The sequence below is a fragment of the Tubulanus polymorphus genome, chromosome 8, assembly GCF_964204645.1.
Source record: "Tubulanus polymorphus chromosome 8, tnTubPoly1.2, whole genome shotgun sequence".
NCBI lineage: Eukaryota > Metazoa > Nemertea > Palaeonemertea > Tubulaniformes > Tubulanidae > Tubulanus > Tubulanus polymorphus.
The window spans coordinates 852,779-878,090 of NC_134032.1; the positions used below are offsets into that span (position 1 = coordinate 852,779).

The 25,312-nt window shown below is 38.0% G+C and overlaps 1 protein-coding gene across 1 annotated transcript; it reads left to right on the forward strand.

Moving 5' to 3' along the window:
* The first annotated feature begins 215 nt into the window (after positions 1–215).
* On the forward strand, positions 216–23,399 carry LOC141909622 (uncharacterized). The gene is made up of 8 exons (XM_074800136.1): positions 216–329; positions 11,141–11,917; positions 12,325–12,525; positions 13,001–13,112; positions 17,305–17,492; positions 20,798–20,923; positions 21,608–21,743; positions 22,517–23,399. The coding sequence occupies exons 2-8, from the start codon at positions 11,153–11,155 to the stop codon at positions 22,738–22,740; spliced, it is 1,752 nt and encodes a 583-aa protein (XP_074656237.1). The 5' UTR covers positions 216–329; positions 11,141–11,152; the 3' UTR covers positions 22,741–23,399.
* The last annotated feature ends 1,913 nt before the right edge of the window (positions 23,400–25,312 follow it).

The window sequence follows — 25,312 nt, forward strand, 5'->3', positions numbered from 1 at the left end:
AATTGTGGCGTTTTTAACTTCAGTCCAAACTACGATTCAATAATAACAATATTAATACCTCGACTATGACAACACCGGCGCACGCGGGTAGTAATTATTCCGTGACGTCATCCCGCGAAACGATCCTATTGGTGGAAACCGGAGTAGGAAGTCGCCGGTATGAGTAGACATGCGCGTTTAAACCGTCGGTTCATTTTAACTGGATTCGCTGCGCTCTGACCGTTCCATCAGAAAGCCTTCACACGCATCTGTATACATTAAATTCGGATCATCTTAGCTATACGCGAACGAGAGAGAGAGATAGATTTTTATCAAAAGCTGATAAGAAGGTAAGCTTTAGTGCCGTATCGGATCTTTTCCGAGTTTTATCTCGTGCGGTATCCGCCGAGAACTTATCCGCGCGAGGCCGCCGCTTATCAGGCGCGAGATCGTGTTTGACCCACAGTCGGGCCGGCACTTGTGATACGGATGATGTTGAATTGACTTTTCTCGACTTCTTATCATATCTAGATTTATCAAAGCCACTGGATAAACCGAAGATAAAATCTATATCATTATAAACAGTTTCTTTCCATACTCAAAGCACTACTATATCGCGCTGGAATGTGGTCAGGAAAATCTGCACAATTTCGAATAGTTTATTTCGGTTTTTTTTAATACTCGCCTTAGTTCGACTATCAGACTAAGATATGATGATAAAATTAGTCACGAAAGCAAAATAGATTCCTCTCGGTCTATACGATATTGTATGTAGGCATATATATATATAGATATATAAAGCGAAACTGCTTTCGGAGGCAAATAAATTTTACAGTTTGGTGGCCTACATTGTTAATTGCTTGTAAACGACTGCAATTCCATCTGCAAGATGAATGATGATATATATATAGCAATGCTAGAGACATAAGACATTGATACAGTGCGTGGGTTTCGTAGTGAAAAAAAAAGTTTTTCCGAGCTGAATTCTCTGTAAACGAATTGCGCTACGAAACTTTGGAAAGCGAATAATTCTAATTTTGCGAGTATTTTCGAATTTGGGACAATAAAAAATACAGGGAATTTCTAGGATAAAGCTGCGAATTGAAAATGCGATTTCCGAGCGAGATGATTAGTTTCGGATACGAAGATTTTACGGATTTTACGGGTAAAGCCTCTATGAGACAGGCGGGGTCCGGATCCCCGAAATGCTCCTTGTATCCGCCTGAGCCAGTGGACCAATTCCGTAGCTTTCATATAGTTTTCGCGATCCAAATCATACATTGTCACTCAAATAATGAATAATAAGTTTTCAGATGAAATTTGTATTAGTCTTGAAAGCAGAGATATTGGCTTGATTTTAAAAGAAGGAAAGATAGGTTAGTCTCGATTGTTCCCTAATAATAAATATCGCGTTAAAAAAATCTAATTCGTTCAGTTCTCTAATAAGTAAACTCGTTAGGACCCGCTTATTCAATCAAAACCACTACCTAATTAGTTAAGACTAATTGATACACTAATTGATAGGATTGATACGCCGTGGTCAGCGCGTGGTTCGATCACTAAACCACTGTGTTTAATTGCTTCTTAGGGCAATCTATATTTTCATTGAAATAATATTCATCCGTGTATATGTGTGATCCAATAAATCTTTTTAGATGTTAGAAATATAACATTTAGTTGAAAATCCAACTCAAATATTACTTTAAATCATCATTAGTTTAGTATAGTTTATCATGGTGTCGCTTTCGCATTATTTGAAAGGCTTGTGAGCTACAAGTAATGCAAATATATCATCTGCATATCAATATGAACCGATCATTGGGATTGAAATAAAAATGATAAATGTTGAATAAGCTACACTAGCTCAAGGAATACAGTATTCCTGAAGATGACTATTAGGATATAGTCGAAATGTCAAATAAACTACACTAGCTCAAGGAATACAGTATTCCTGAAGATGTCTATTAGGATAAAGTCGAAACGTTGAATAAACTACACTAGCTCAAGGAAACATTTCAGACTCTTTTTATTCTTAAAGTGCAGGGATTTGGCTCAGAGTGTTTCATCAATGGTTTGAACCTCGACTTTAAGGAACAATATTAATGAATGGCTCTATGGGTCAGTTGCGGAGTGAAGACTTGTCTTTAGGACCGGTATGAGACCATGCATGTCCTAGCAACAATTTCAAACCAAGCTCACTTTTGCTCTTGAGCCAATCTAACCACCTAAAACCAGTCAAACTTCATTTTGTTTTTATAAACAATCTAACAACTTAGGACCCCAGTCTAAGTTCATTTTGTTTCTATAAGCAATCTAACAAATTAAGACGCAGCCTAAGCTCATTTTAGTTCTATAGCCAATCATGTAACGTAAGACCAGTCAAAATCTTTTTTGGTTCTATAGCCAATCTAACAACTTAAGATCAGTCTAAGCTCATTTTGGTTCTATAACCAATCTAACAACTTAAGACCAGTCTAAGCTCATTTTGGTTCTATAACCAATCTAACAATTTGAGACCAGTGTAAGCTTATTTTGGTTCTCAAATCAATCTAACAACTTAAGGACCAGTCTTTTTGGTTTTTAAACAAACTAACAGCTCAAAACCCATCAAAGACTTTCTTGATCCTAATGACCAAATTTACCATTTTACCATTTTTGGACATAGGTTGCGACTGCAATACTTGGCGTATAATAAATAGATGATAATTTTTGTGTATATATTTACGCGACCTCGTACGGATCTATTGTTTGTTCTAAGAAGCTGATAGCGACCTAAATCCGCTGGCCCCGACTATCTCCCTACCACACGGCGCGCGCGCGCGTATACCAATATTTGACCGTAGTCTTTATTTCATTATCGCTCGCTCTGTTTCCGAGAAGTTATCAATGTTTTTCTATCATTGAGTCACATTGAATCTCTCGCCTATCTGAAACTATCTGCAGCCCTTATCTAGGCGCACACATTTCCACCCTATAACAGTCAAGATTGCGTCGGCAAACGAAGGAAATCGTTTAACGCCGCTTCGCTCGGACCCAACCAGTTGAAATCTTCGCATTGATACAGAGATAAATGTTTCGGTCGATTTAGGCTTGTTTAACGGATAATTCGACGGTTTTAGTTTTCGCAATGTTGCGGCGGCGCTTTCGGCTCCGTCTGTTCAACAGCACCATGCGACGCAGTTCCGTTTCGAATAGTTTCCCGACGTCAGGAGACGCCGCCCCGTCGCAGGGCGTCGGTTAAAGTAAGTTCGCCGAGTTAGAAATTGTCATAAATCTAGTCAAATACACATCCATATTATTGGCTTAGTCACATTTAGATCCATTGCGTCGAAGTCGAAAATCTAGTCAGCTTTATTCAAATGTTTTTAATCTACCCAAAATATCATTAGGCCTATTACTATCATTATTATTATTATTATTATTATTATTATTATTATTATTATTATTATTATTATTATTATTATTATTATTATTATTATTATTATTATTATTATTATTATTATTATTATTATTATCATAATTTAATTTCTTATAGTCTTTGCTTAAAAGCGCAATAAGAAAAGGAGTCCCCACTATTACGTGAAAGAAAAATTTAGTCCACATCTAAGTAACGAAAAAGAAGATAATATCATTTATACTCATTGAAATTTTGAAATTGACAATTCCCATTGTTCTATCGCTTAAGCGGATTTTCTTCTAAACTATTGCTGGAAATTTTTTTTTTGAACGAATATATATTACTAGTTAAATCGATGATTTTATTACGGGTATTCCTCGCGAGAATTGCCGACATATTTTATCCGAATTATGCGTCAATTTATGTTCAGCGCAATTACGATATCGTAGATATCGCGCTATACAAGAAAATATATTATAATAATTATGATTATTATCATTATCATTATAAGTATCATAAATAATTATTATTACGAATTTAAAAACGATTTAGTTGAAAAGGACCGGTCACAAAACTACGACGTTTATGCCGAGGTGTAGGGAAAATAAATTATGCATTATAATGTATTAGTATGACGGCCTGTGCGAACAAACAATCGGCTTCCATCTTGGATTTCATCGGCGCTCGATACTTTGAAAGCTCAGATAGCCTCGGATTTCAGTTCGGACGCGACCAGATTTTGGAAAGAAAAGGTATTTTAGGACGCTTGAAAATTATCAATATCCGTATTCGATGTATGGCTTGAAAATTGCGATGGAAATTGGATCCAGCTTAAAAATCTGAAGTTGCTTAGTCGCTCGATGTAAAATTATACAAAATTATAGATCATTCGGGTTGTTCTAACTCTAAAGACGAAGTCTACCTCGCAATTGTGGAACTGGGTTTATAATCATTGAAGAAAATTAGAGTATTCACATTTTAATAAATCGGCGCGTATAGGAATTACAGGCAAAATGAGCGCACTAGAAACCTCCAGTTAAAGCCGAACATCTGTCCGTGAATTCCTCGCTGAACAAGACATAATGATGTTCACTAAATCTTTACGGCGTTCATCGCCAAACGGACGATTCCGTGCAGCATGTGTGGAAAATCTGCGGTCCGGCCGATTTCCCCCGCAAAAATCGGCAACTATTTCAACGGAAATCCCGTGATAAAATAACCGCAGTTGTTTTCAAGCCCGCAAATTCAAAATTTCGATTCATCGCCTGTATATTTAGTTAGATTATTCCCTAATTTATGAATATCATGATTACAGCGCGAAGTATGTACGCGGGGTGGGGGAGGCTGGGTCCTTCATCTTTTATGAACATGCCCAGATAATCATCCGCATATTCTTAATGATATAATGTTTTAAGTCACTATCGCTGCGGATGCCTGGATTTTTTTTCGGCGTTTACTGAAGTCCTCGTAATTGCTTTCAACTTCAGAAATATTCGCGCACAAGTTCACGCGGATAGCTATCTATATCGCAACGTGCTTGAAATCACGTAGATTTAATACAAAATCTAACCGCCGAATTTTAAATCATCTTTTTCAAAGTAACAAATTTCCCATAACGCAGACATAATATTTCCTCATTCCGATCCGCGATATTTTGACCGCACGTTTGTTGTAGTTATGTTTTAGCGGGCGATATTTTCGGACATTCCCTGAAATATTTGCCAACGCGAGCCGGTCATTGTCCATTCACGAATTGTTTAACTGAAAACATAATATAGAGCCTGGTATTTGACCAGCAAATAATACATCAAACTGGCTATGCTATTATTACTATTATTATTATAATAATAATATCCATGCTATTGTATCTTCAAGACCCGCATACGTATATATTACAATACAGAGACCTATTATTCATTCGTGACTTTTTATGATTTATTTTATAAATCGACTAATGATGTTAGTACGCGGATGCTGCTTCGTGTGCTATGTCGAAACGTTCGGGGTTATTGGCCCCCACGCCGTTCAGCATACTGACGGCCTTTTCATGTGATATTGGGTTTCCCGAAGAAAACTGGATAATTTTATTAGAAAAACAACGCCGCTTAATGCGTCGAATTACACAGAGGAATTCAACGCAGGTTTGCTCGCGTCCGTTTCGCCCAGAAAACAAAAGCGTCGCGTTCTAATTTGCCGATTGATATTAAGAAATTTGCCATATAAAATTCCACAATTGTTAAAAGGCTGAAAAGTATATTTAGAATACTCTAGAAATATATCGGTTGGTTCCTATTTTAGAATGAAAAAAAGTAGGTTAAAACCACCCGAAATATTTGTATATATTATTCATACATATATATTTGTATCTAGTTTTTTAGATTTCAAAAGTTTGAGTTTTCCAACGTTTTTCAACAGGGATTTTACATTTATTGTTTGATCGCAAATATTGTGATCTTACTAATCAAAAAGAAATTTTATTTCTAGCAATATATGTTTACAGGATCCAGTTTCACAGTTTTTGAATTAGTTCAGCGGTTCACCCGATGTCCAAAAAGGCCGGCGTTTTTTTTTAATGAAAATATTCTCAATTTACATTGAATTTCAGTTCGAAGTCTCGCGCATCAGAACTGTAACTAAAAATAAACCTGTAATAAGTTCAGGGAAATCAATTTTTCGTATGAGTAGTTTATTTATGAAAAAAATCATTTTCTGGACCACATCCCTTCATTAAGTGAAATACACGTGAATCAAGTGAATAGAGCTACAAGGTAATTAAATTACGAACGGACATTCTCTTCTCTTAAACGAACCACCGAATTTTGGATTGCAGACGCTTATCAGGGCCTTTGTTGATTATCCATATAGCTAGCTGAAGATCAAAATATATCGCATAGAAATACATGTCAACTTAATATAAAGCAGGGAAAACTAGAAGGTTTTGGTTTAGATACAAAATGTCCTATGTATTCTATTTTTGCATAGGTGGATTTAAGTTAAGAACTGGAATTCTGAATTAAGAACGTCAGTATTCTTTTCGCAAATTTATGAGATATAAAGCTGAAAAGAAATGATACCCTGTTCTCCTATATCGGCCGGGTCATTCTGTAAACTGGTGAAATTTGTTATCAGTTTATTTCTATACCTGCCGGGTCTGTTATTGTTAGCTTGATCAAAATTTCATGTAATGTACAGGGTAGATATAGGTAGCTGGGCGGGTCGACTTGAAGCTCAGCAGACACGAGAAACAAGGTATCAATTTTTTCAGCCTAAATATATTATATACAATCGTGAACAAAGACGTGATACAAACTAAGGGCTAATATACCGCATTAGAACAGTCTGAAAGGTCTGAAAGAGTTAGTAGTTTAATCGACTAATAAACATCTTCAGGAATACTATAAATGTTATAACAATATCTAGGACAAAGAGACTAATTAAGCAGTAGTGATACAAAGAAGGGGTTAATATACCGCTTAAAAACAGTTACAAAGTTGATAAATTTAAAAAAGGAGCAATATAAACGATAACGGTAATGCTGATGATAATTACTTCGATAGATGAATATTATGATGATTATTATAATCATAAATGATTAAGTATTTCCTTTATAATTACTGTTTCTATTCTCTGCGTGGGATTTTATGTAATAATAAAGTTAGCCGGATTAGATGGTAATAGTAGTATGAAAGGCGCTTGATGTAAAATGTTCGGTATCGCGGTGTATTCGGCGTCGGTACCTGGCCGCATCTGGATACGATCACATGCATCAAAGTTACAAGGGATAAGTAGCATTTACCGCTGGCAGATCCACGCAATATGTGAAAACATGTTATTTTCCCGTCAATAATGTTATCGAGCCTACTACTCATACGCCATATAGTACAAAATGGCTTCCCAAGCGGTCCATTTGAACAATATATGTATATATGAGCCTATAAGTGTATAGATAAAGGTAACCTGCCAGGAATATATGTAACATGAAATTTTGTATCTCGTAAGCCTTTATTTAGGCCGGTTTTATTTACAAGATCATGAAATTTTACTCAATTTCTCAATTTAACCTTTTATTCCACGATTGCAAACTGACGTAGAAATTATTTTTTCGATAATCTTGATTAAACATTCCATTTTCCCGATTTGTGGCAATTGCATAATTATATTATTTGCTTTCGCTATTACTGATGATTCTATCAACTCTAGAACTTACTCGACAAATTATATATTTTTCAATCGTTTTGGGGACAATTTTTGGCTCTTATATATCAAATGTATCCGAATTTTTATCATTCAGAATTGTTTCTTGTGTCCCTTACAAACCCACCACGCCTGCACCGGGAACGAAACAGGGGGTCTGATTTTGAAATCGGATATCGAAGTGCGGATATAGTTGTGTGATCGGCGGTCGAATTTACAGAATCTATTTTTTGATAATTACACAAAGATTTATTTTCTTGATATAGCGCGATATCTACAAAGTAATCTTTACGCTTCACTTGAGATTAGAAAATATGAAATGGAAAATATTTTCTAAAGCTATCGGTTCCAGTTCGTGTAGACAGTATATACCGACCAGACTGAACCCGCAAGCGACTGATTGGGGTTCATTTTTCTGCTGGCTGTTTAACTTAATGAATCGAAATTAGTAATTTAGTAATTTTCAAAATCAAATAGTCTGAAATGTTTTTGACGCCGTTTTTACGATAATGTTTGTATACATTGATACCTAATATGCGTTATTCAATTAAGGGGAGTCGGTGTGCGCTTTACGTCATCAATATTAGCCTTTTACAATAACAATTACGTTTCAGAATTCTGGCGTTTATTTTCGAATTGAAAACGTTTGATGAATTTTGAAAATCGTTTTCAGAGGATGTGCACTATACGACATCCGGGGCTAGAGACTGGTTGCCGGTCAATTCAATTCAATCATCGATATTCAAATCCAAAATAACTGTATTGATCATAAGTATTATAGAAAATTCATATCGTATTTTCATAACCGACGCTATTAACCAATATATGTGTTATTTTTGCCAGGCGCCAATAAACTTTCAAGTTAGTTTTCTAGTTTCTATAGTTTTCTATATAGTCGAGTATGGGATATTGATGTTGAGTCCGCCGCGCGGGTAGGTTCTGTTCAACCGTTTCCAGTTCAGTTTGTTTGATATAGCGGTATAGAGTTTTATGTTTGTTTGGTTTCGCGTTAAATTGACAGTTTATTTTCTACGAGGTTTTTTTTTGCATAAACGCGGCCGGCTCGGAGAGAGGGAGAGAGTAAGGGGGTAGAGATATACCGCGCGTTCATGATCTGAAAATGACGTTTCGGAGAAATAGCAGGTACCGCGCGCGCACGTTTGCACGTATTGCAGGTGCATTTTCCAGTTAGGATTTTAAAAAGAAAATGTAGAGTATGACAACATTAATATAGATTACAATTCAAAGCAGCGTTCAATCATCGCGGCTATACACTAATGTTTTGCACAGTTTTTAGATAACGTTATTGATGAAATAGCGTGTTTATTTGGCTTACCAGCCTCTCAGGATTCTGGATTCTCTGAGTGCTATTGTCAGTAGGGGCCGATTCCATAGTCATAGCTTCGAGTTAAGACCGTTCTAAGACGAGATTAGTTCTATAGCCAATTCGATATCTTAAGACCAGTCTAGTGACTTAATACTGGTCTTGACAACTTTTTGGCCGAAGTTCGACTATGGAACCGTTGTTAGGCGATCAAAATTGTTAGATTGTGCTTAGACTGGCCTTAAGCTATTAGATTGGCTTTATAACTAAAATGAACTTAGATTAGATGTAAGATTGGGTATAAAACCAAAAGTTATGACTGGTATCAAGTTAGATTGATTATTGAAACAAATGAGCTTAGAACGGTCTTGGGTTGTTAGATTGGTTATAGAACCAACATGAACTTAGACTGGCCTTAAGTTGTTAGATTGGTTATAGAACCGAAATGAGCTTCGACTGGTCTTAAGTTGTTAGATTAGCTACAGGACTAACATAGTCTTAGACTGCTGGTCATGCAATGACTATGCAACTGTCGAACTCCGACAATAAACAATTCAATGATAATATTTTATGATAATTTATCTTTAGAAATTATATTCAGTTTTTTTTGGTTGGGGAATACCTGGATACAAGGTTGCTAAGCGCGGATATTAATATCGCAGCGGAGAAAAATCGTGGAAAAATATATCTTGAAAATATCATCGTTTGTTTTCGCTTTGATTGAGGGTATTTTGAGAAACTGTTTGAAAATAAGCGAGATATTTCGGCGAAAATTGTCGAATACCTAAAATGACACTTGCTTGGATAGTTCTTAACTATCAGCCGACCTATATATCCTCCATCAGATAGCGATATTGTGTTCTAGATAAGGTCAGAAGTCCCGAAGGTTTGTTTTCTACGAGTCAGAACCTCCAAAAACCTCCGCAGAATCGGATGGATGACCGGGCTATCTGAAGGATTACAGCTTATATACGAAACACTAACTATGACTGATTCCTGGTCGATAAATGAGCTGATTAATATCTGAATATATGCGAGGTATGGATACGTATCTGCGCCGCGAGGAAATGTTTTGTGTCGCTGCTTATCTTTTTCATATATACATATATATATATATATATATATATCGGGATAAGGTCCACCTGTTTTTTTTATCGGCTGGTTATCTGCGCGATTGTGGCGCGTGCTGTCGAATAACTCGCACGCGGAATCTGGAATATCCGACGTTCTGCGAATAAGCGACGAATTCGACTCTGACTGGAGTCATTTTTACCGGGCTTGTTCTAAAGACTGGTATTTATCTAAACCCGTTAAACCCCTCTCGATTGACAATGAACGTTCAGTGATGGCTTAGATCTCTAAGACCAGTATATGCTGATTTTGGCTCTAAAACCAATCTCACAACATAAAACCAGTCTAAGCTCATTTTGGTTCTATAGCCAATCTAACAACTTTAGACCAGTCTAACCTCATTTTGTTTCTATGACCAAGCTAACAACTTAGGCCAGTCTAAACTCATAGCTTTAGTTCAATAATCAATCTAACAATTTAAGATAATTCTAAGGTCATTTTATTTCTTTATCCTATCTAACAACTTAAGGACAATGTGTTTACACAACCAGCTTCGGCGGGGCTAATCGAACAGAACCCGGGTTAAAGATGGTACCAGTCACCAGCCTCTGCTATCATGTCCAAGGTCAGATGCATTGTGTATCACATATTTGACATCGCGGTAGAAATTTCATTCTGTTAGAATTTATCACAAAAAACGTAAACAACGCCATTTTATACGTACTCACAATTTGACAATCGTTCGCTGTGTGGAATTCAATGTTAGGGTCCCATGGTTGGTCGCCCGAACTCATGGATCCAATTTTAACCCATGGGGGCTATAAAGAGGGTTGTAATATAGATAAGTAATGAATTTGATTTCGCTTGGCAAGACTTCGCAACATTATGGACAATATTTGAACGAATGAATGAATGAATGAATGAATTTATTTCGCATCTTAAAATTACGATAATAAAATCACAATTACGTAATATGGAATAAGTCTCGATATAATAATGGTCTCAAGTCCAGAGAGAAGGAAAACTAACGCTGACATAAAATTACGTTCTATGATAGAACGATTAGCATGGTTTCATGAATATCTTTTTTACAATAAGTGATAATGAAACGCTGGTGACTCAGAGAAGTAAAAAATTTATCAAAAAATATCAAGAACTCATATTCCCGTTTTCAGGAAGACAGTAACATGGAGGAAAATCATGATTCTTCGTGGTCCGAGCATTCCGAGTCCCCGAGTCCTCAGCCCAATGATCTAACGCAGGCGAACGCAGTCTCGAACGGGACACCGCCGCAGGCGCAGTCACCGAACCGACCAGAAAGCCGTCCACAGTCAACGCACTCCATCGCGCAAGCGCCGACCACTATACACATACCAGAGGACCAGGAGAACGCCATCGTCATCAAAAGCGAGCGTTCGGAACGGGATATTTCAGCGCTGAACAACGACGACTTGATGTCGAACCGCAGCAGTTCGGTACCGCATCATCTCCTACACTCCGGCAGCGTGCAACAACAACAACAACAACAACACCAGTTACACGCGGCGAACGAGTCTGAATCACCACCCATTCCTGAAACGGTAGCGCAACACCAACACGATATAGCGGCTACACCGCACCATCAGGTTTTCCATCACCAACACCTACAGGTACCCACCGCCGCTGCTGCTGCTGGTGCAGGAAACCACGTGCAACACCACCACCACCATCCGAACTCTTCGATGCTACACCAGGAGGATGTGGAAACCTTCTTCAACAGTTTAGACCGACCGCAAGCTACTAACGTGATGATCAACTCGCCGATGGCGCTGTCCGGAAGTTCGGCCAACAATTTGACGTTGCTGACCAGCGGTCAAATGTCCGCGTCGTCGATGTATCACCATAACGGTCACATGACTACAGCTCACCACAGTCCGTCCCCAGTTGAGGCAGCTAACTACCCGCACACTCAGGTACGTGCGAAATAATCTAAGATTCGGTTCCTTCGATTGTAATTCTTCTCAACTTTTCATGGAACAGTATATAGGTTTACTCGCCTTGGGACAATGTTTTATTGGCCTGAGACACACCCGGTCCTCAATGAGTTAAAACTCCTTCAATTTTGAGAATTAGGCAATTAGAATCTTTGTCTAGATTGTAGTTGTACGGTTAACTACGCATCAATCGGTACAGGGACCAGGTCTCGTATTGTAGATTAGACTATACCAAGTTAACGTGGTAGTGCCAGTCATCGTGTCGGGTTCGAATCCCGAAAATCATAACATTCTTTTTCGATGTGCGTATGGCTCGTCGGAAACCCGTGTTATCGCTGCTTCGCTGCCATATTGAATATCGTTTTTATTTCGACAAATATTTCCAGGTTTATCAACAATTACAGCAACAACGATCTCCCTACCCAGCGCAGTATTCACCGACGCCAGCTCAGCCGACAGGTTACTGGCCAGGTAACAGCAGCAGTCGCCTGGCGTATTCGGCGCGGCAAGCAAACCCGACCATAGCCCAACATTTATCATCACCAGTCAGCTCTCCTTCCGAAACCGCCTATAGATATGCACTACAGGTATGTATATAAACTATGACAAAATAAGGCTTTAAAAACGATACCTTGTATCTCCTTATGTTCGTCAGGACAGATCATAAACTGCCATGGTATTTACCATCAGTTCAATTCTATAACTGCCGGGTCTGTTATTGTTAACTGGATCATGATTTCAAAAAAATTAATGTACAGGGAAAGATAGGCGACCGGCCGGGTCAACTTTAACCTCAGCAGAAGTAAGAAAGATTTTCTAGGCTTAATATATTATCATCATTATCATTGTTACTATTATTTCATGATTATCATAATTTATTTATCAATGGTTTTGATATCTTCAAGAATATTATCATCATTGTTATTTCTGATTATCATCGTTATTACAAAATTATTGTAATAATAATTATTATCATTATTATTATTATTATTATTATTATTATTATTATTATTATTATTATTATTATTATTATTATTATTATTATTATTATTATTATTACAGGATCAACAGGCGATCAGTGGCTATGGCGGATACCTTCCAGCAGAAGCCTGGAATCACCACATCAATAGTCGCGTTAACATGTCCGGAATGACGACGCCCCCTGGTGGTATAGGTAGGCATACGTTTTAGATATTACTTTCAATATCAATATCAATATTATCAGGGTCTAGATTCACAAAAAAAGTTTCATTCTTAATAATTCTTAAACTGAACTCAATCTGAAATCGACTAAATCTAAATCGATTTGATTTCTCTACATGTTTGAGATAAATCGTAAGTTTGTTTGTTACATGAGTCACTCGCGTCAGTTTGAGTTAGGGCCTTGCGAACACTATGTTCAAATCATCCTCTATTTCAAACCAATATCATCTAATGCAAAAACCCTTTGGCAGAGGTATACCCATTTGTTTAAAAGCACTTTTTGTATATAAGAAAAGGGAAATTTATATAAAACAAAGGTAAAATTTTGTCAGAAATTTGCGAAAGGGGTCAAAATGGCTGTAAGAATTACCTCTCCGGAGGTGCAGTGACCTGTACAGCTTCTAAGACTTTCAAAGCTACTTTCGTTTGACTGTTTCATTTATTCTAAGCTATCAATGCATATGTAAATCTAAGTTAGATGAAGAAAAAGTGATGATAATTATTATTTCCTAATCAATTAACATTAAATATATTTGCTTAGGCTCTAAAAACAAATCCCGACAAATTTGAAATTCTGAAAAGGTGTCAAAGGGCTGTAAGTAAGAATAATCGCCTTTTCTGATAAATTTAATCTTAAATATATTTGGTTGGACCCTAAAAACAAAGGCACAATTTTGTCCGAAATTCGGGGGATCAAAAAGGGCTGTTAGAATTAACTTTTCCTGATCATATTTGGCCTACATATACTCGGCTAGACCCTCGGATCTAACCCCTGGTAACGACCCTGACAGCATCCGGCCGGTATATTCTCATGCGTGTATAGTATAAGTTTTGATAAATTCATATTTATTAATACGTCGAAAATCAACACAGCGGCTTCATAAACGTGTCACTCTGCAATGTCGGCTGTTTGTATAACGTGTGATTTATACCCGGGAACTAAGGCACCTGCCTAATACAATGAATGACTAACTTCGTCTAATGCGTAATTAGGGTTTTCTGCTGCATTCGTGGAAAATCCTGCCTTTTGCGATTTACCCTTTCCGCCGGGGTCCCAAACGATTCCTTAAGGACTCCTTCAAAACGTAAAAATCTTGAAACTGTGCAGCTCTATTTTGAGAAAAATGACAGAAACTCCTGAAAAAAAGGACCCTCAATCTTGAGAACGGTACTTCAGGAGTTGTACATTAGACTGCACCTAAATCAGTTCAGTTGGGGCCAGGATCTTTTTGTTACCCAATTAGGTAGCTTGATAATTAGAAACCAAAATTTAGTTATTGTTAATGGTAAACACTTGCTTATAAAACCACCGAATTCATGGTTTACTGAGATTTATTATCATAAAATAGGGATTGTCCCTGTTACTTATTTAGTTGGTAAATTTTTTTTGATATTGAGTGTCCCTTACAAACCCACCACACCTGCCGGGAGCGAAACAGGGGGTTTGATTTTGAAATCAGAAATCGAAGTACAAATATAGTTGTGTGATCGGCGGTCGAGTTTATTACAGAATTTTGTGTTTAAATCGAAGTACATAATTGGGAAATTCGGTTCCGGTTCGTTCAAACAATTTTTCAACCGGTCTGAACCGGCAAGCGACTGATTGGGTGAATTCTCTTGGCTGCCTAATTTAATACATCGAAATTTTGGAAATAGCTATATCACAAGGTTGAAGATGATTTTGTCGATTTTTATATTTTTCGAGTCGTTTAGTCGTAGTTTACTGAGATAAACAGTTCTGATTTAGGAGGAGTCTACAGTAATTCGGATATATAAAAGTGGCACACACGCTTCCTCGAAATATGAAATATTCTCCTTGAAAACTCATTATATCCATGTACAAAACGTAGCTGATATGAGAGACCATTGCACGCATAACATCCAGATTTATAGACAAAAAAAAACACCCGCGCAGTTTGTACGGGTTTTTCTGTCCCTATCGCTACCGCATATGTACATTAGAAGATAAACTGTTTAAAACAACTTTTTGCGGTATTATCATCGCGGTTGACACAAGATTAGATGTTGTAAACCAGTCATATACATGTCAGACGCTTGTACTTTCTCCATCATCGCGATAAGGTCCGGTCTTTTTCCGAGCTGAAAGGTCGTTCGGTTCCTAATTCTAGGAGAACAATTCTTAAGATTTTGAAGTCAAATTTGTTGAAATTTGACTTTTCTTTTTTGCGGTCGAAATCGGAAATTTCAGACTTTATTAGCTAGCGATAGAAATGGTATTCGTTTCAGAGATTGAGTATTTGATGCATCTTAAATCTTCGTCATTAGTATCGGTGAAATTTAGAATGAGTTAGTCTTTATTTTGAATGTAGGTAATAAACCCCCCCTCCCAACCCCCCTGGTAAAAATCCCCTAAGTTCAGTTTTTTTTTTTTATCAAACAAGTATTTCAAGGATTTTGACAAGGGGGATTTTTACCAGGAGGATATTTCATGCTTTATTTTCTCTTTGAAAATTCTCTATTTCGTTCGAAAAAGGTCTATATTTAGAGTAGACCTTTGCCACTTTGAACCGTGTCTATACGGCGAGCAACGAGGAACCTTTTACATCCTGGCAGCGAAGCAGATTTATTTGAACACGAAATCCGGTTTATTTCCCAGAGTTGTGTTTAGAATATCGCCGAACAAAAGCCACGAAATAATATCCCATTCCTCTTATACGGCCAGTAATACGTGCGCGTCTGCGATTTTATATTATAGGTACAGACTTGTCAAAAACAATCTGATAAGAATGTTTACCTGCACTGATAAGCGCCGGGGCTTACGACTTGAAATTTCGAAACTTTACCTTTGATGGCCGTTCGGCTGATAAGCTTATTGATCCGACCCATAAATTTTGATGGCTGTCGAAATTCGCAGGGTGTCTCCGGGTTCTAATGAGTCCACAGGTCGCCGCGTAGTGTAATACATAAAATAAATTGGACGTTTTGGAGTGGGCTAACACAGAATTTTAGAAAGTCTACACAGCCAAGACGAACTCGGCGAAACTATATTTATATGTTTAGCGACGTTTAGACTTGACTCATCTTAAACGCGTGATCTTTGAGTGATTCACGCTCGAGGCCAAAACAATCGCTACTTCAATTTTATTCGTCCGATTTCTTCCTTAAGTTTTTCGTATAAAAAAAAATGAGGTCGATCTCGATGGAACACTCCACAGAGTCCGTGGTGTAAAGATTGGTAAAAATCCCACGGTTATAAAAAGGAAAAAAAAAAAGAAAAATGTTTCCTTGAGCTAGTAGTTTTATACCAACGAAGATTTCTCTATTCCTTTAGATGACTATTAGGATATAGTTGAAAAGTTGAATAAACTACACTAGATCAAGGAAACATTTCAGACTATTCTTATTGTGCAGGGATTTTATATTATCTTTACAACACGGACTCAGAGTGTTTCATCAATGGTTATAATGAGGACAACATCAGTATTCCTGAAGATGACTATTAGGATATAGTCGAAACGTTGAATAAACTACACTAGCTCAAGGAAACATTTCAGACTCTTTTTATTCTTAGTGTGCAGGGAATTTATATTATCTTTACTACACGGACTCAGAGTGTTTCATCAATGGTTATAATGAGGACAACATCAGTATTCCTGAAGATGACTATTAGGATATAGTGGAAACATTGAATAAACTACACTAGCTCAAGGAAACATTTCAGACTATTTTTATTGTTATTAGCAATTATTATTATGGTGTTGCTATAATTAATGTACTTTGTACCTGAGCAAACCTTAAACATTATAATTTTTTTTGTCAAATAAAGTCATATATATTAAATTTAAGAAAAAAGACAGAATTTAGTAGAATTGAATTTGTAGGTCGTAAGATCTGGATCCAGTTCCACAGTTGTGAGTTAAAGTTAGTTCATTTTCAATGAGTTAGCCCAGAGTTATATCTTAACTCGGAACTGTGGAACTGGACCTTGAGTTAAAGTTAATTAGGTCGTACGAAATCTACCAATCAAACGAATAACAAATGGCTGTTAGCTGAAACCACTGCGGTTCCATTTCAATAATTTTACCTGAAAAGAAAATGAAATCTGCTTATTGTAGCGAACATTCTTATTTTCTCTAATTCGAAATCAACGAAATTCTACTTTTTCGCATCTAATCGTCGTCTGAATTTGTTCTTTTTTCTAGATCAAGGTGATGGATATACGTTATTTCCTGATATGGAAGGTCGCGAGTGCGTGAACTGCGGCGCGATATCGACGCCGTTGTGGAGACGAGACGGAACCGGTCACTATTTGTGTAACGCGTGCGGTCTCTACCACAAGATGAACGGACTCAATCGACCGCTTATCAAACCGCAGAAGAGGCTAGTAGGTGTAAGTCTTGAATATCAAACTCCTTGATGAAACGCTTGTTGATGGATAGATACTAAAAGAAAAGAAAAAAATGATCCTTGAGCTAGTGTAGTTTATTCAACGTTTCGACTATATCCTAATTGTCATCTTCAGGAATACTGATGTTGTCCTCATTATAACCATTGATGAAACACTCTGAGTCCGTGTTGTAAAGATAATATAAAATCCCTGCACACTAAGAATAAAAAGAGTCTGAAATGTTTCCTTGAGCTAGTGTAGTTTATTCAACGTTTCGACTATATCCTAATAGTCATCTTCAGCAATACTGATGTTGTCCTCATTATAACCACTGATGAAAAACTCCGTGTCGTAAAGATAATATAAAATCCCTGTAAACAAAAAATATTAAGGAATATTGATAGTGGGATAGTCGTAAAATGGAAAATAACATGTCCTACATTGCCAATTAGTTCTTAACGGTATTTTCGTACCAAAACTTATCCCGCATCCTAGCCCTATGCTCGCTGCTCGTAAAAATAACCCAGATTGACCATAGCCCTAGTCATAGCCGGACTCGAACCTGCCACCAGCCACATACTAGCCGAGCATGCTCGCCGCTAGACCATAGACCAGTAACGGTTGACGTGGTTTGTAAGTTTGCCTACTTAGGGTGGCGACCATTAAGCTTTGGTAACCAGTCAGGTGTGGTGACTGGTGACTGGTCGGGCGTGGTGACTGTATTCAACAAAAGAAATACAGGTTTAAGGTTTTACTCTGAAAAAACCACCGTCCTGCTACAGACCTGTTATCATCATTCGACCATTCTGTATGTCCTTGTGTCTTGCGCATTTCAATTAAAGTCGATTAAAAATTGTACAGTCTAATGGCGTGAAGATGATATAAAATCCCTTCAAACAAAGAACAAAAGCCTATCTAGAAATCCGGGTGGCATCTCAGAAACTATTCGCGTGAGACTGCAGCGATAGTCTAACAGTCGTTTCCATTTCTGTATCTGTACACAATCGTTCGAGTATTTCAAAATAGCGGGTAAGGATGGGTGTGGGGGTTGCTTCATTCAACGATGGCCACCAAGCGCCAGCTATTCTGGTCGTTCTTTCATGGGATTTCAGCTAAATCACGAAAAGGACGGTTCAAACATGTTTTAGCCTAGATCTAGCTAGTAGATAATCGTATAGACTCGAAAACAAGTATATGTTTACGAAGACTTTATGCGATTAATTTCATTTTCATTTGATAGAGTTTTAACACGCATCAAAATGATAAAAATGGGTATCTTGTGTCCATGGACGTATCTAGTTTATGCACCCATGCAGTCGTCAGAAATCTTCTCAATGAAACTCGTCAATTAGGACTCGCAATTAAACCTGTCGTTAAGATTAGAATTGAACGATTTTTTGAAATGAACGAGTATTGAATTAAGTTTAGCTGATGTCGTCTGAACCTAAAAACTTGTCATTCAATATACATAGGATAACGTCCTAGCTAAAACTATTGTAGGTTATGGGGGATATATCGTTACCCTAACCTTACCCTAATAATTTTACTGGTTAAATAGTGAAAGTTTTCTAATGAACAGTGTTATCTAAAATGTCTTTTTTTATGAACTCCCTGAAATACCTTTAAGTATTTTGTCGCTACGTCACATTTTTGCTCGCAATAAAAACAGTTATGCATATGTTTATTGACAGAGACTCTTAAACTCTCAAACCAGGAAGTTTGTGGACTTGAAATAAATTTGTTTTGAAAGTCGTAAATTTGCCAGTAATTGTAGTCCCGGGTCTGAGGGGCGGATCTAGGAATGTTTGAACAATTCATAATTTTGATAAATTGACATATACCGAGTTTTTTGCTAAGAAACAGACGAAAATAAAGAATAATTTATTAGGGTTGGGCCTGGAAATTGGAATGGGAACTTTGGCAATGCGAGGGCTACATGTGAAACATCGGTGGAGGTTCTGGTGGCCCAAAAACAATTTCGGAAAAAAGGGGCTTCTCGGCCGATTTAGATTCATTTTTCTTTTTTGTTTTAAAATTTCTTTTCAAAAATGATTTTCCAGACTTGTTGGATGTCACATTAGAAATTTGAGCCCCCCTTATATCCGCCCCTGCCGGTCTACTGCACCACATACTGGCCACTAACTGGGTTAGAGTTCATTAGCTACGAATTAAAAATCAAAAACTTGATGGCGATTTTATGGCGCCAGATGTTGTTGTTGCGCGGTGGTTGTAAATCGTAAACTCTCATAAAACCCTTTATGCATCGTATGTCGACTATATGAAATTAAACTATCGGATACAGGCGGCGCAAATAATAGGCTAATTGATATCTATATTGGTTTTGACAGCGGAATATTGCGGGCACTTAGTCAGCAGGAAATGTTAACTGATAAAGTTAATGCACGATCAATTAATTAACTCGATTCGGCACCAGATGTCGCTACGTCATAGCTTAACTATTGTTTATTCCTTCGCATACCATGAAAATGGAAGTTGAGTATGACATGTATCTTATCTTATCTATTGATCGTAAATTACTTACTGAATTCAGTGAAAAACTTTTCAAACTTGAAATACCTTTAGGAATTTTGATTTATGGAAAAACTTAGATCGAAAATCTATCAAAACAGGGTTTAACATATATAGATCCTGCAATAGAATGCATATCGTTATTATTGAAGGGTCGTTATGGCTCCTTTATTCCTTAAAAGTTCCTTCAAAACGGCCGACAAATGCTTGTGCTTGAGACTCCTTTAATTTGAGCGAAATGTGAGAAACTCCTTAATAACTCCTTTCAACTTTGAGAAATTGGCAATAAGATATTTGATTAGTTGTACTGTTGGAACCAGGAACTTTTTGATACCCTACTAGGTGGTTTCGGAATTAGAAACCTGGTTTAGTAGTGTCAAGGTTAGATATCTGCTTACAAAAACCACTGGATTAAAGGTTTACCGAAATAAACATTATGAATTTACGAGTCTACAGTAATCGGAATATGAAGGTGATGCAGTCGCTTCCTTAAAGTATTAGATCTTCTACTTGGAAACTACTTGGAAACTCCTTATATCCAGGAATGACTGATTATTTGGAACCCTGAATTGAAAACTTAAATAAAAATTCATTTCTAAAAAGGGCTTTGCAATAAGAACAATCTCAAAGCTCTAAGTAATGACTTAATGACTTTTTAAGTATTTTTATTTTCTGTTTTTCTTATTGTTATTTTCTCTTCCTCCATGGAAATGGTTTGAGCGTAGATAAATCTATTTCTAAATCATACATATTATCATTATTATTATTATACCTTTCAGTCGACTGGTCGCCGAGTTGGACTCCAGTGCGCAAACTGCGGCACTTCGACTACCTCCCTCTGGCGGAGAAATAACGAAGGAGAACCAGTGTGCAACGCTTGTGGTCTATATTACAAACTCCATGGGGTAGGTTATTAGTCTCACTGTGCGCATTAGGCCTTAATGAAAATGTTATCAAGCTTTCATCAAAAAAATATACTTAGCCCACTCCTTGGTTCCAACTTATCGCTGTGACTAGCGCCACCAAGCGAGAGAACTGGAAATTGAATGACCGTGTCCATCCTCGCTAGCCAGGGTTTGATAACCGCCCGCCGAAGCTCACGCCAACGCCAACCCAGGCCGCAAACCCTTCATTGGTCTATAGATAACATTGCTCACAATTCTGTTTCTCGATTTAATGGGATAAGGCAATCAGATGCGTTGTTTTTCACTGCCAGATTCGGTATATAGACTGGTGTCGGCCCAGGAAACCGTGGGCAATTCTAATAGATCAATTAAGGGCTTTTTGCCAGGGTTTGTGTTGGCGTGAGCCTCGGCGGGCCGCAATAAAACCCTGGCAAGCGAAGATGTACTGTGTCGATATCTTCCGTTGTATAAAGATATCATACTCACTTACCAGGGGCCGAAGCCCACGTCAACGCAAACCCTGGCCACAATTCCTCCATTGGTCTATGACACCGCTCAAGATTTCTTGGGCGGACAGGAGGACAGGAAAATTGAGTTATGTTTATGGCATACCAACGCTGTTCTGCGGATTTACAGAAATACAATTTGCTCTGCCGTTTATCAATGATACAATTTGTTCTGCAGATTAACCGTCCGTTATCGATGAAAAAAGACGGAATACAGACGAGAAAACGGAAACCAAAGTCAGCGCCACCTGGTAAAGATTCCTCTCACAACGTATCGCCGTTAAGTCACCAGCATCAACGCGATTCAGGCATCGGTGGGTTGAGTTCGATAGCGGGTCGTCTACAGTTATCCCGGTAGATGGCGCGCTTATCTATACGAAAACTCATATTGAGATTTATTTCATTTTCAATGAGCTTTCAAGGGAATTTTTAGCCTCCGACAAATTAGACAAATCCTGCCTCTTTGATAAACTAAGATTGATCATTAAGGTTTAAATCCGTATAAGCGCGACTTTTATTCATGTTCCATAGAATTTGAGAAAAATGGATGGATTTTAATTGAATCTGATAAACAAATCTGGCATCGTTGGCCTACCGCTCACTAGCGACACCTGGTGGATCCTCACTTGCCACAAGTGGAATCCTCTATTGCCACAGTAGTTGTTATCCTACAGCACACTAGCGTTCGACACCTGGTGGATCCTCACTTGCCACAAGTGGATTCCTGGATTGGCGCTATAGTTGATGTCCTACAGCACACTAGTGACACTTGGTGGATCCTCACTTGCCACAAGTGGAATCCTCTATTGCCGCAGTTGTTGATATCCTACAGCACACGAGCGTGCGACACCTGGTGGATCCTCACTTGCCGCAAGTGGAATCCTCGATTGCCGCTATAGTTGATGTCCTACTGCTCACTAGCGACACCCGGTGGATCCTCACTTGCCACAAGTGGAATCCTCTCTCGTCGCAGTAGTTGATATCCTACAGCGCACTAGCGACACCTGGTGGATCCTCACTTGCCACAATTGACTGTGGAGATAATTTTGTTATCATCAATTTCAGATTTTTCTTTCTCTTATTCCAGATATGAAAATGGGATCCTCGCTGCCGTCCCTTGCGTCCGGTATGGATCAACAGTCCGCCTACGCCAGTTACCTCCTACCCGCAAACGCGCAGATGACGTCATCGCTGAGCTCGGCGCTCATGCACCAATCGCTAGACCTACAGCATCATCATCCGTCTCATCATATGCATCATCATCCGCATCATCATCAATCGGAGATCCCGCAGACCGTGACGAATCTGTGAGACAGTAATACTGTGTGGTCGTGTACGCACACGATGAGGCAGTGCGCCCTATACGTGACGCACACGACGTAGCGCACACTACTTAGTGTGACGAGAGAGCAAATACATGGCGTTACATAACTTTCCTTCTAGTATATAAACACGTTAATGATAGGGAAGCGTGAACAAGATATCATCCAGTATTATTGTTAAACCGAAGTTGAGTCGCAGTCAAAAAAAAAACTCTCGTTTTTTTATGCGAAGTTGAGAGTTTAGTAATGTGCATTCTCCTTCGCCGGGATTCGAACCTGATGGCATCGAGAGACTCTGCCGATCAGCTGCGCGGGATTCGAACCCGGTGGCATCGAGATAATCTTGCCTTCTTTATAGAAAACCTGCTCTGGCAGCCAGCCTCGATCGCAACCAGAAAAATTAAAGCTTGAATATATAAATCACGCGTTGGCTAAAAATACAGCGAGCTGGTTTCGAAACAGTGAATTCGCCGATATTCAAATATATTCAGCTTTCGAGGAATAAGCGCAATCCGTTTTATCAATGACACTTTTCGCCGTCCTAAAAAAAAAAATATTTCGATTCCTTTAATTTATATGTGTATGACTTGGTGGGCTGGGTTTAAATCGCTTGTGCACATTCCAAGAATAAATAAATGCTTATATATATATATATATATATATATATAATGATAATATTAATTGATAGTAATAACCTATTTTGTAAATAATAATAGTCACAAGAAGAAGTTAGTGTAGTTTGATGATAGTCTAGATGCAATTGTTGAAATATTGCATATAAATGTACATAGGTCAAACTGTTGGGATACGTTATGTTGACGGGGATCTTGTACGGGGGTTTATTCGTGCTTTGTACTTGTTTACTTTAAGAGATTGTTCACTCTAACGTTTTCGATCAGCTTTGGTCGATTCTTGTTCACGATGGCGAGATGATATCTTACCCGAATTGCGACGTTGATTTCAGTCGAAATCGAGATCACCGATATGGTGTCGAATTCCGCAGTTTTGATGTCGTTACTAGGTTTTTAATCTCGCTTGACTTCGTTCAGATCTAGCTTTGCCGGGACTATAATCGCGATTGGATTGTTCATTCAAACTCACCACGCGGTTTTGAGGTGAAAGCAGCCTGCGGGACTCGAACCCGGGACTGCCGGGTTTTAAATCGGCGCATTATAGGTAAGTATCTAAACTCGCGACTGTGGAACTGTGACGCTTATGATTAAGATTGCAATCGTTACTTTGGTAAACATCGAGAAGAAGTATATCTGAGTTTAAGTTTAGTGGTTTCCAATATTTCAAGTCACATATCGGTGAACTGCATTCAGATACTTTTACTTTCAATGTTATATTCGTTCGGGTAGACTATCAATCGACACTGCTTTTTTTCTGTTTAAACGGTAAAATCGCTTTAAAAGTGGGAACTGCTACACTGGAACCTCGTTATAACGATTCATCGGATATTGCAGATATAGAACTTTGTCCCAAGCAACACAATTTGATTAATTTCATACTGGATATAACGAACTATCGTTTATAACGAACAGATTTTCTGGTCTCCTGAAGTTCGTTGTAACGAGGTTCCTCTGTATATAGAACTATCGGTTATAACGAACTGATTTTCTGTTCCCGTGAAGTTCGTTGTAACGAGGTTCCTCTGTATATAGAACTATCGGTTATAACGAACAGATCTTCTGGTCCCCTGAAGTTCGTTGTAACGAGGTTCCGCTGTATATAGAACTATCGGTTATAACGAACAGATCTTCTGGTCCCCTGAAGTTCGTTGTAACGAGGTTCCTCTGTATATAGAACTATCGGTTATAACGAACTGATTTTCTGGTCCCGTGAAGTTCGTTGTAACGAGGTTCCTCTGTATATAGAACTATCGGTTATAACGAACAGATTTTCTGGTCTCCTGAAGTTCGTTGTAACGAGGTTCCGCTGTATATTCAAACGGTTCTTGATCTCAGAGTGAGGGTGAATTTATATGTAATAGAAATCGGTGGAATTACTGCTGGCAAAATGTATTACATGTACGGTATATTATAGATTGGTCGGCAATAGACACTGTAGAGACATCTAGCGCGCTGTATTCACTATAGGGTCCAGTTCTACAGTCATGACCAATGTCTAAAGTTGTCACAAATTATGAGATTTGGCCTTGTTGATTGTTTATGGAGCCGAAGTGAGCTTGGACTGGTCTAAAGTTTAGATCGGTTATAGAACCAAAATCAGTTTAGACCGGTCTTAAGTTATTACATTGGTTATTAGAACCAAAATTAGTTTGGACTGGTCTTGAGTTGTTAGATTGGCTATAGAATCAAAATGAGCTTAGACTGGTCTCAAGTTGTTAGATTGGTTATAGAACCAAAATGAGCTTAACTGGTATTAAGTTGTTAGATTGGCTATAGAACCAAAATGAGCTTAGACTGGTCTCAAGTTGTTAGATCGGTTATAGAACCAAAATGAGGTTAGACTGGTCTTAAGTTTTTAGATTGGCTATAGAAACTAAATGAGCTTAGACTGGTCTTGAGTTGTTAGATTGGTTATAGAATTTAAATGAG

Coding starts and splice junctions, on each gene's coding strand:
- LOC141909622 (XM_074800136.1), top strand. CDS start 11,153: ATGGAGGAAAATCATGATTCTTCGTGGTCCGAGCATTCCGAGTCCCCG. Junction 12,526..13,000: donor CCTATAGATATGCACTACAG/GTATGTATATAA, acceptor TTATTATTACAG/GATCAACAGGCGATCAGTGG. Junction 17,493..20,797: donor CGCAGAAGAGGCTAGTAGGT/GTAAGTCTTGAA, acceptor TATACCTTTCAG/TCGACTGGTCGCCGAGTTGG.